Source organism: Erpetoichthys calabaricus, chromosome 9, assembly GCF_900747795.2.
Source record: "Erpetoichthys calabaricus chromosome 9, fErpCal1.3, whole genome shotgun sequence".
Taxonomy (NCBI): domain Eukaryota; kingdom Metazoa; phylum Chordata; class Cladistia; order Polypteriformes; family Polypteridae; genus Erpetoichthys; species Erpetoichthys calabaricus.
Genome location: NC_041402.2, coordinates 80,155,309 through 80,168,226, shown reverse-complemented (window position 1 = coordinate 80,168,226; position 12,918 = coordinate 80,155,309). Strand labels below are relative to the sequence as shown.

The 12,918-nt window shown below is 36.3% G+C and overlaps 1 protein-coding gene across 1 annotated transcript in view; it reads right to left on the bottom strand.

Moving 5' to 3' along the window:
* Positions 1-12,918, bottom strand: part of LOC114657565 (serine/threonine-protein kinase Nek11-like) — a 327,143-nt gene that overhangs the window by 20,406 nt on the left and 293,819 nt on the right. The window contains exon 14 of the mRNA XM_028809452.2: positions 8,900-8,960. Within this exon, the coding sequence (XP_028665285.2) occupies positions 8,900-8,960 (61 nt within the window). The remainder of the gene's footprint in view (positions 1-8,899; positions 8,961-12,918) is intronic.

The window sequence follows — 12,918 nt, the reverse complement described above, 5'->3', positions numbered from 1 at the left end:
GATATAGATCTTGAGTTAAATGTAGAATTTTTCAAGAAAGGCTGCCAGACACATGTTTAATGGACAAAAAAACATGTTCATGACTATTGACTGTTCATCAATTTTAATTACGAACTATGACACACTCCTAATAGTCGGCGACTTTAATTTTCATATAGATAATCAGTGTGATCAAAAAGTAAAAGAATTCATGAACCTCCTGGACTCTTTTAATTTGAGACAGCTCGTTAATCAGCCTACACATAAAGCAGGTCATACGTTAGACTTAGTAATTACTAAAGGACTAAAAGTTGATATAAAGCAGGTCATTGATACGGGTCTATCAGACCATTTTCTTCTACTTTTTAATATAGAAAAATGATAGAAAACACTCAGGAGAAGCATATTGTTAAAAAACGCTTCTTTGACTCATCAGCAGCTTTAAAACTTACAAACATTCTAAGCAATCAGTTCGTTTATAGTGCCAACTATAATAGCGAGGATAATGTAAATAATAAGGTGGAAAGATTTAATACTAAAGTGAGAGCTGCTGTTGACATAGGTGCACCTGAAAAGACAGTTAAAAAATCTTCTAGCATTGTTATACCATGGAAGACCCAAAGAGTGTCTGATTTAAAGAGAACATGCCGTAGAGCTGAGCGTAAATGGAGGAAGACTAAACTAACTATCCACTATGAAATATTAAAAGTTAAAATAACAGAATACAATAACACAGTCTGTCTTGAGAGGCGCTGCTATATCTCTATGATTATAAATAACAATGCTATTAATCCCAGAGTCTTATTCTCGACGATTGATCGTCTGCTAAACCCCGGTAACTCAAAGGAATGCCTCCTAAGTACTTCCAAGTAGAACCTGTGAGGCTATTGCTGTATTTTTCAATCAAAAAATTAATGATATTAGAAATAACATAGTATATCTCCCCAACACTAAGGATCCTCCTAAACCCCAGTACTCCATTATAAACAAATTAAACTCTTTCACAAGGATAGATTTACCTGATTTACATAAAATAATTTCTCAACTGAAACCCTCCACCTGCGTCCTTGACCCAATACCAACAAATTTTTTCAAAGAAGTATCAGGCGTGCTAAGTGATAACATTCTTGACATAGTAAATTCGTCATTAGATACGGGCGTCTTCCCAGACTGTCTTAAGACTGCTGTAGTTAAGCCCCTACTTAAGAAAAATAATCTTGACCCCTCTGCTCTTGAAAATTTTAGACCCATCTCTAACCTGCCTTTCTTAAGTAAAATTCTAGAGAAGGCAGTCATTATGCAGTTTAATGACCACCTCAATAAACATAATATTCTTGATAAATTTCAGTCAGGTTTTAGAACAAATCACAGCACAGAAACTGCACTCGTTAAAGTAGTAAATGACTTGCAGGTAAATGCAGACAGAGGCCATTTATCTGTTCTCATCCTCTTAGATCTGAGTGCCGCATTTGACACCATTGATCATAATATTCTTAGAATTCGCCTTAGTGGATGGGTGGGCCTCTCTGGCAGTGTCTTAAATTGGTTTGAATCCTACCTGGCAGGGAGAAAATTCTTTGTTAGTTGTGGTAATTACAACTCAAAGACACATGATATCCTATATGGTGTTCCACAAGGCTCTATCCTGGGTCCGCTGCTCTTCTCAATCTACATGCTTCCGTTGGGTCAGATTATCTCAGGGCACAACGTGAGCTACCACAGCTATGCTGATGACACACAGCTGTATTTATCAATAGCACCTGATGACCCCGATTCTCTTGATTCACTAACACAATGTCTGACTTGTATTTCTGAATGGATGAATAGAAACTTTCTCAAGCTAAATAAAGAGAAAACTGAAATCTTAGTGATTGGCAATAATGGATAGAATGAGGCTATTAGAAATAAACTGGATACATTAGGATTAAAAGTCAAGACGAAGGTAAAAAGCTTAGGGGTAACTGTTGACTGTAATCTGACTGTAAATTGCATATTAATCAGATCACTAGGACAGCATTTTTTCACTTAAGAAACATAGTAAAAGTTAGACACTCATATCATTGAAAGATGCTGAGAAATTAGTTCATGCGTTTGTTTTCAGTCGACTAGATTACTGTAACGTAATCCTCTCAGGAATACCCAAAAAAAGACATAAATCGTTTGCAACTAGTGCAGAATGCAGCTGCTAGAATCCTAACCAGGAAAAGAAAATCTGAGCACATTTCTCCAGTTTTGATGTCACTACACTGGTTACCTGTGTCATTCAGGATTGACTTTAAAATTCTGCTTATGGTTTATAAAGCCTTAAATAATCTCGCCCCATCTTATATATCGGAATGTCTGACATCTTATATTCCAAATTGCAACCTCAGGTCCCCAAATGAGCAAAACTTAAAAGAAGTGGTGAGGCGGCCTTCTGCTGTTATGCACCTAAAATCTGGAATAGCCTGCCAATAGGAATTCGCCAGGCTAATACAGTGGAGCACTTCAAAAAACTGCTGAAAACACATTATTTTAACATGGCCTTCTCATAACTTCACTGTAATTTAATCCTGATACTCTGTATATCCAATTCATTATAATAACTATTCATGGTGGCTCTAAAATCTGTACTAACCCCTACTCTCTCTTCTGTTTCCTTTTCCGGTGTCCTTTTGGTGGTGGTTTGCGCCACCACCATCTACTCAAAGCACCGTGATGTTCCAACAGTGATGGCTTAAAAGCCAGAAGTCTGCATGACCATCATCATCAAGTCCTTCCGTGAGAACCCTAAATACACAGACGACTATTTCATTTATGTTAGGTAGAATGCCCAGAGGGGACTGGGCGGTCTCGTGGCCTGGAACCCCTGCAGATTTTATTTTTTTCTCCAGCCGTCTGGAGTTTTTTTTTGTTTTTTCTGTCCCCACTGGCCATCAGACCTTACTCTTTTTCTAGGTTAACTAATGTTGGCTTATTTTAAATTTCTTATTTTGTCTTTTATTTTTCTTTTCTTCATTATGTAAAGCACTTTGAGCTACTTTTTTGTATGAAAATGCGCTATATAAATAAATGTTGTTGTTGTTGACAGTAATTTAAAATTACTGGCTTTCACAAAGAAAACTTAATGCAAGATTGGCTCCAAAGTGTGGTATAAAGAAATGCAATGAAAAAATAACATTAAATTATTAAAATGCCATCATATAAATCATAATCTAAATTTTGTTTTAATTGGTTAAGATATTGGCAAAACAAGGTACAGTACTACAAAAAGTAAGCTTCAAATAACCTAAGCAACTTGGTCTCTCTGATCACATCACCATCTTGCTGAGACCTGCATACAGACCCAGAGTGATAACCATCAGACGAACGCAAAAGCAGGTACGTGTGTGGCCAGAGGGTGCCTCCAGTGCTCTGAGGGATTGTTTTAGTACTACAGACTGGGACATTTTCAAACAAGCAGCCACTTATAATGACCACACAGACATTGAGGAGTATACTGAGGTAGTTACAGCATACATTGCAAAATGTACTGATGATGTCACCCATTACAAAAATATCACTGTTCGTGCTAACCAGAAGCCATGGCTGACAGGAGAGGTCCATAGGCTTCTGAGGATCTGTGATGCAGCCTTTAGGGCCAGTGACACGGCAGGACTAGCAACAGCCAGAGTCAACCTGTCACGTGGCATCAGGGAAGCAAAAAAGCAGTATAGAAAGAAAATATCTGGACACTTTAGCAACACCAGAGATGCACAGTCTCTCTGGTGTGGCATCCAAACCCTCACTAATTACAAACACCCACCACAGACCTGTGAAGGTGACATCACACTGTTTAACTGCCTAAATGACTTCTTTGGCCGGTTCGAGACACAAAAGAGCTCACCAGCACAGAAAACCATTCCCCCACGGGCAAGCAGGCCATATGTCTGGCCCCTCTCTAGGATCAACCCAGACAAACGTGCTTTGAAGGATTGTGCTGAGGAGCTCAAGGATGTCCCTGCTGACATCTTCAACCTCACCTTGGACCAAACTGTTGTTCCCACATGTTTTAAAGTCACAACCATAATTCCTGTCCCTAAGAAGCCCCTCCCATCTAGCTATAATGACTATCGGCCCGTAGCACTGACTTCCACTATCATGAAATGCTTTGAGCGGCTGGTTATGCAGAGCATTAAGTCCTTTCTTCCCTCCTCCCATGACCCATTTTAGTTTGCATATAGGTCAAACAGGTCCATAGAGGATGCCATTTCTGCTGCTCTCCATCCAGCCCTTACCCACCTGGACTCAAAGTACTCCTATGTGCGAATGTTGTTCTTAGTTCAGCATTCAACACAATCATTCCCCAGCAGCTAATACAAAAACTCAGCCATTTGGGACTCAATACCTCTCTCTGCAACTGGGTGTTGGACTTTCTTACAGGCATGCCACAAAATGTGCAGGTCGGCAATAACACCTCGAAGACCATCACGTTGAGCACAGGGGCTCTTTACCCTGCAGACCCACAGCTGTGTACCAATCTACAGTTCCAATCACATTGTCAAGTTTGCGGACAATACGACCGTGGTCGGCCTCATCACCAACAATGATGAAGCCAACTACAGGAGCGAGGTGAACCAACTCGTCCAGTGGTGTAAAGACAACAATCTCTTCCTAATCACCCCCCACTGACCATCGACGGTGTAGCTGTGGAAAGGGTGAATAGCACTAAGTTCCTGGGGACGTACATCTCCGAGAACCTCTCCTGGTTAGATAACACATCACTGGCCAAGAAAGCTCATTCCCACCTCTACTTTCTACGCAAACTGAGGAGAGCACAAGTTCCACCCCCCATCATGTGCTCTTTCTACCGAGGCACAATTGAGAGCATCCTCACCAGCTGCATCCCTGTGTGGTATGGAAGCTGCACTGCCTCCTGTAGGAAGTCCCTGCAACGCATAGTGGATGCGGCCAGTAAGATCATTGGTGCCCCACTGCCCTCCCTCACACCCGTCTCACCCGTAGAGCCATCAGCATTGCTGGTGACTCCTCCCACCCCTTTCACTCCCTTTTTAGCCTCCTCCCCTCAGGGAAAAGGTACCGAAGCCTCCCGGCCAGCTCCATAAGACTGTCTAATAGCTTCATCCACCAAGCTGTCAGGATGCTGAACTCTGTCCACTACCTTTCCCGCCTGCCATCTGCCCCTGGACCATAACAAGAGTCACTATCTACCAAGTACCATACAACAACAACAACAGCATTTATTTATATAACACATTTTCATACATATAAGTTAGCTCAAAGTGCTTTACATGATGAAGAAAAAAGAGAGAAAAAAGACAAAGTAAGAATTAAAATAAGACAACACTAATTAACACAGAATAAGAGTAAGGTCCGATGGCCAGGGAGGACAGAAAAATAAAAAAAAAGTCCAGACAGCTAGAGAAAAAAATAAAATCTGCAGGGGTTCCAGACCATGAGACCGCTCAGCCCCCTCTGGGCATTCTACCTAAAATACCTCAGCTGGTATTATATAAAGACTCAATATTACATCTGCTGCTAACTCTTTGTCTTTTTGTACATCTCATAAGCTACTCTATAATGCACCTTCTCATTTTTTACTATAATTGGCTTTTGCATTAATAACTATTGCACATTGTACACAGGTCTACTTTACAAGTTCTTATGTTATTTATCTTATATATTACACTTTTATTCTTTCTATATTTTATTGTACTACGAAAATGAGAAACAGTATTTCGATTCTCCTGTATGTTCTGCACATATAGTGAATTGACAATAAAAGGCTATTTGATTTAATTTGAAATCAGGCAGTATTGTGAATTTCCCATTGGGATTAATAAAGTATCTATCTATCTATCTATCTATCTATCTATCTATCTATCTATCTATCTATCTATCTATCTATCTATCTATCTATCTATCTATCTATCTATCTATCTATCTATCTATCTATCTATCTATCTATCTATCTATCTATCTATCTATCTAATAATGAAGTGTTAATGTGAAGAGCAGGACACCCTTTTATTCAGTCATTTACAGTACTGTAAGTTAACTCAGCTATTCAAAGCCAGACAGGATGCTCTCTCTCTTTTCTTAGTTTATGGTTTTGAACACCCTTTCCTCTATTCCTTTCACAACTTTGCAGAACTTTGCATTAATGAGTAAAGAAGAATAGACTGAATGCAACTGTACAGTCTTTCTAATTTTCATACTAAACTATATGCATTTTTATTAGGTTTGGGTAGACTTTAGAACTGTCAAATTCATGGACTGAGTATATTAAAACCATTACCATTACAGTACTAATGTAATTTACCTATATTATATATACTCTCTTAATCTTCTCATACGTTTAACACTTCAGATAAAAAATAATTTATACTGAAAATAATTATTGACATTGGCTTGTTCTATATTAGAATTATTAATTTACAGAAATGTAGCATAAATGAACATTCTCAGACCCACTTAATCCTTGTTCAGTGTTGCAGGGAGCTGCAGTGCAACCCAGCCTGGAACAACATACCTGTCCATTGCAGAACTCATAGATGCACATACCTACATTCACAGAACTGTTCCTTTTTGAACATGCCAAAAAATGCTTTTCATGATATTTTTTCCTATTTGGTGAAACATGTTACTTCTTAGTTCCATCCACATACAAATGAATCAAAAGCATATAAAGAAAAAAGGTTAAAAGTCAAACACATTTACATTATTTGTAAATCATTGTTTGTTAACTGCTTCTAACCCTGACACAGGTTTCATTTAGGCACATGCATCATAGTTATAAAAACAGTCTCTATGCTATACCCATAACATAGACCCTGGAACTAGGGGCCAGGTCATGGTTACTTTTAGCCTATTATTAGTGATGAGCCAACAATTACAGTGAAACTGAATTTGCAGAGAAATATTGAATTTTTACTTTAGAAAAAGCAACAGCATTATTTCACAACTACTGAAATTTGTGCTATTAACCAAAGAAGAAATATGTTTAGCAAACAGAACATACAATCTTTTTTTACCTTACATTTTAATCAAACTTGCAATCTTGTAGCAATGCTGATGCAGGGACTAAATTCCCATGTGGAATACCCTGAAAGAATGTGTTGAGGACGACAGAAGGACACCTAAATCAGTGTGAAAAAATTTTAAACAGTAGCACTGGCAAAAGCAGGATTTCAACAATGGACGTAGCTGCTATGATTTTTTTTCTAACCACTTTGCATAACAATTTTATTGCATCACTGGATTACATGTTTTTTCTAGGAATAGTCTTTTTGTCTCATCATGAGGTATGTTTAGCCATACTACATTTTCAAAAGATACTGTACCCCTGCTGTTTATTGCAATCTGTGCCTTTTTTGGAAAAAATCACAGGTACAAAAATAATTGTACAGTGTTGGCAAACCTTTAGGGAACAATGTCCTTTTCTTTCTGCCTCTCCAAATTATTTGACAAAAAACTCTTAATGAGTTTTGCAATCACAAAATCACACATTTAACAATTTTTAGCTTTGTTTTTGACAAACTGTATGCAGAAGGAAGTTTATCTATTTCACTGATTGTGCCAATTATATTTTGTGATGTTTTTACGTTTTACATAAGCTATGAAGTGATGTCTGTCAAGTAGCCAAACAGGAAATTCACTGTACTATGTATGCTTATAAATTATCTGGCTACACTTTCTAAGTATATATATTTTGTGGTTTTTGAGTTATTATGTGTCATATGTATTTTATATTATGTCTACTATTAAGTACTGTCCCTTTAAATTTGCCTCCATTCCTCCTGTAAGTATGACTATTGCTGTTTTTCTTTGTTTTGCCAGCTTTTTTAAAGGATTATGATTACAGATTGCTTATTGAGACTTGTTTACTATGTAGCCTATTTTTGCTGTTTTCAGCTTTTCCTTGCATTTTTCTATTTTTTAATAAATCATTTATTTCTAAAGATTCCTTCTTTACCCTTCTGAGTGAAAACCTAAGGTTCACGGTTATCCTCCTACTTGTAGGGTTTTTGCTATATTTTCTAGTTATTTTGCCAGCATTCTTTGGTTGAGGTCTATTTGGCCAGACGCCTGTTGCTGTTGTGAATGGGTTTTTTTTATAAATTTTTACAAGCTGAGAATTCATTTTGGGGAGTTTTTGAGTTCTAGATTCTGAATGTCAAAATTAGTTTTTTGATTGAAAGCTTACTTTTGTTGCTATGAATTGCATTGTGTGCCATTTTTGCCACCATTTCAGTCATTACCCTCATTAGGATGTCCAGGAGAATGTCCTCAGAGGTCATGAGCTGCCAGCATCAATAGGTCGCCATTTTGGGCATTTCCTCATTTGAGTTTGCAGATTCCAAAAGTCTTTTTGACACAAAGAAAGATGGGTTCCTCATACTCTAATGCTAAATTATGCTAATTCAGAAAACGCATTGAAAGGTCTTTCAGTGGCTAAATGCTAGTATATCAGTTTTCTTTAATAAACTGAAGATGCGCCTGTCACTAATAAGTAAAACTTATCCTTGGACATTGTTCTGCTATCTTTAAAAAAAGCAGTTAAGATATGTATAATTTGGACAGCATCTTTCTTTGAAAAAAAAAACTTGAAACAATTTTACTTGCACAGTAAAATCAGTGACAAGGTATTGAGCCATAAACCATCACCCCAAACTCACTATGTAGTCACAAACAAGTCAATTAATCTACCAGTGCCCCAACTTTATCATTATTTCAATAATTGCACTACAGTTCACACTCAAAAGTCGCTTTGGATAAAACTAGACTAAGCAAATAAACTGAGTTACTGTTAAACAAACCCACCATTTTATACCAAAAGACACAGAAAGGTTAAAATACAAAATATGAAAAAGGTTGACTAGCACATATGATACCTTTTTTTTTTTTTTTAACATTTTATTGGGACTACTTTATAACTTACCTTTGGTACTAGTCTCCAATATGTTAAGCAAGTAGCTTTGGTAGGCACGAAGAGTACTATTCTGAAATAACAAAAGAAAATGATCAAACCTCATTTATGAAATATACTTTATTACTGTGCTGGTTTCCATTAACAATGTAAGAGTAACTACTGTTAAATAATAGACTTTCAGATAAAAGCTGTTAAGAATGAATGTTTATTTATCACTAAAGAACACTGCTGAAATATATACACTTCATCAGACTAGTGAGAAAAAGGCTATAATGATAATCACTTATGCACAACTGTAATAAAAAATGCTAAATATAAAACACCATGCTGGAGGTAGATGATTCATTACAAAACACACAATCCAGAAGCCATTTTATGCTTTAATTACTGGATTTTAGTCAGAAAAGGACTGCTTCATTAGAAAGACTGCTCTTTTCGAAATTAAAAAAAAAACATTTTGGTGTTTAATTTTGATACTGTAACATGACTTAGATTATAAAATTATCTGAAACATTTTAGGAAATTTTTAGGAAGTAAAATCATTTAAATCTGTGTCTTTTGTCTTCTGTTCCACGATGGGGCAACAGATAAATAGATTTGTTTTGGAGTTAATAAGAGGATTAAGCTAATTAAGTTAAAATTGTTTTTTGAAAATCTCTAGCTCTAATGATGATTCTTAAACTACCGGGTTGATGCTAAACTGAAAGAGCTCTGAAGAACCTGCACAATCAACTTAATAAGAAATTGTTATTTCCTTAATAAACTTGTTAATATCCAAAATGTGTTCATTTCTCCTGTAAAGAAACAGTTTCAGGTAATTTTAATTATTGTAGACTTATCTGCTTTATACTAATAGATAAATCGCCAGGCAAGGAGAAGAACAATATACATCTTTGTAGTGTCAGTACTTTTATGTTTATTGATATTATGTTACACATAATTATAACACAGCATAACAATCTCAAACCTGGTTAATCTAATTCAGTGTCATGGCATGATAGAGTTCATCTTGGCAGCAATGGGTGCAAGGCAGGAAACATATGGGGTCCCAAGGAGTCTGGAATCCTTTAATTAACCCTTTAGACCCACTGAAATCCACCCCCTCCAAAAAAAAATTGTGAGGAGTCATCAAAAATACATTTTAAAAGCATGTTATGGTGTTATACTGTTATTAATTCAGTGCCAATTATTCCTTTTGTGAGAAAGTATTTTAGCAGCCAGGAAACTAATCTTCACATGCTGCTTGGGATTCAGCTGTCTGCAAGTTCTCCACTTGAGTGGTAGCAACCTGTCCAATACAGAAGGAAAGTTAAACCTTTGACAAGCCTTAAAAGGATTCAGAGAAGAATGTGGATACTTTAAGAGAAAAAGTAAAAATAGGAGTTCCTCACAGAAGTTAGTGCTTACTTTGGTTTCAGTGTTGCTGAACAGTGTAACAGTGGATAATGGACAGTGAAACAGATTGCTGTTATTGTGACACTTGCAGTGTTGATAGTGGTGGGGAAAATTGCTTCTGCTAATCATGTTCTTAATCAACTAAAACTAAAGATGCAGGATTATGGCAAGATGATGACATGATTCACAGCATACAATTTCATTAACCACCTGATGAATTGGTTATTTTAGCGTTGTGCACACAGCATCTACACTAAGTGCATATGTCTTATGAAAAATATCTGATTTGCATGATGCTGCTCAGAATTACAAGGTGGTTTGCAGATTCAATATCTGGATATCTTAATTGACAGTATTCTTCATAACTAATTTATTTTATATTCCATAGTAACAGAATAATATTTCAGTGTTCATTAGAGCAATAATGGGACCCCCCAATCAACAGAGAATATATTGCATTGCTCTTCTGTAGCAAACAGAAATTTAATTTAATGAAGCCAGATCGAAAAATACTAGCAGGGGTTGTTACTAAAAAGGAAAAAACAATCTTTCACCAAGCTAGAAACACTAACCAAATTTCAGAATCAAAGGACAAGAAAAATTTTCAAAAGCCGTTAAAATAAATTACAAGAACTAAGCACAAAAGGCTAAGAAAATTCAAACTCAGACGCTTAAAAGGTGCATAAAAATGACCATTTACAGCATTGTCCCAACAACATCACACCCTGCTCTTTCTGGGGAAATTGTTACTTTGGCAACTGCTGACATGAAAATCTCAAAATGGCGCCACCCATTAATATTCAATATGGCATTGTGTCAAGACTGCAAATACGTATGGCTTCTTTAAGAAATAAAATAGAATAAATATCAAAAGCATGTAACTGTGAAGAAATTTCATATTGTGAGGTGGAAAGCTACCTACAGCAATGCTGTGTCATTCTCTTTCAAATTCATAAAAGGAAATAAAATTAATTCATAAATATAAAAGTACAATTTACAAAATGAATGGTGGCTAACAAATCATATGACATAAATAGAACTCATTATAACCTTCTTTTTTAATTCATTAATACCTTAATGAAAATACACTACACAGTCTAATAAAGGCTACCAATGTCTGTTTTTGTTTAAGGGAGTACTATACATTCCTCACACTTTAAAAACTGACTTTTTTCTTTTGGTATACTGTATTAATCCCCAAGGGCAAATTCCCTTTTTTACATACCCCAACTTACAAATTTTTTTAGTGGTAGAGCGCAAGGTCAGCTATTTGTACAGAGCCCCTGGAGCAACTACAGGTTAAGGGCCTTGGTCAATGGCCCAACCGAGCAGAATTTCTTCTGTTACTGCCAGGATTCGAACCAGCCACCTTCGAGTTACCAGCCCAGATCCTTTAGCCACAGAGCCACCTTTTTGCCCACAGTCCTGTAGTCTGCACTGCAGCATTATTGATACTGGCTTCAAGATGTGCCAGATAACAAAGTGCACACGAGTCATCAAATAAAAGAATAAATCAAGGAGAAAAAACAACTGAGATGAATAAGAAGTTGGATAAATCAGCTCTGACATGTTACTAGAGGACACAACCAAATCATGTGCATAAAGAATACAGAAACATTCTGCATGAATTGGTGGCAGTTTGTCAGGAGCTAAACCCATTAACCAGTGTGTTTGGGGGTTTGTAAGTGCGCACAACTGTTCATATTCTCCTGTAAATTTTTTAATCTCCCTACCAAAAAAAAAAAAAGACATCGAGGAACTTATTTTTGCGTGTGTTTATATATTTTTTATTTAAAACATCACACCCTTTAGATTAATTTGCAACTCTGAAAAACTGTCCAAGTATGAATGAGTCATGCCCAGAAAAAAAAAAAGTGCCCCATGCAACATGGGTTCTTATGTTATGGTCAAATGTAGATAGGATAGACTTTGGCCTCTCTGTAAGCTTGAATTGGACAAAACATATCTGAAAAAACGTGGAAAAAGGGATTTTGATTTAATCTGATATGACAATACAATACTTTTTGCAAAGGACTCCTCTTCATTTTGCTTAAGGAGGCAATGACTAATCCATCTAGCATGTTTGGTTAGCAAATTGGTAAACTGTCGGGATATTTAATTTAGTTGATTCTTAAATAACAGCAGGATAGATATCTTAACCAAAGGATGCCCTCTGGGCAAACATTTTCATCCTGAGTCTATGCTAATTTGTCAGAGATGTCTGATGAGATGCACAATTTGAGACATGACCTACAATGAACCAGTGATGACACATACGCCATTTCATGTGTAAAGGCAATTAAGAAAGTCATGAAAAATTTAAAGCAATCCAAATATTATTGAAATTAATGACAGACAATATTGACCAGAAAAACAGAAATGCATACATATTGTAGGTACATCTTAAAATATTACATACAATATGGCTTTTATTTTAAATACAGATTGAAACAACTGCACAAAAAGGAAACCAAAACAAGTAATGAATGTATATTTTCTTTGATTTTTCAAGTTGAATATTAAAATGTATAATGTGGAAATAGTAGTCGGGTGTATTTGTTACTTTCCTAGTAAAAAATATCAGCAGGGCATGTTTCTTTAGCACCTGTGAAGTAATAACATTAATGAATGGA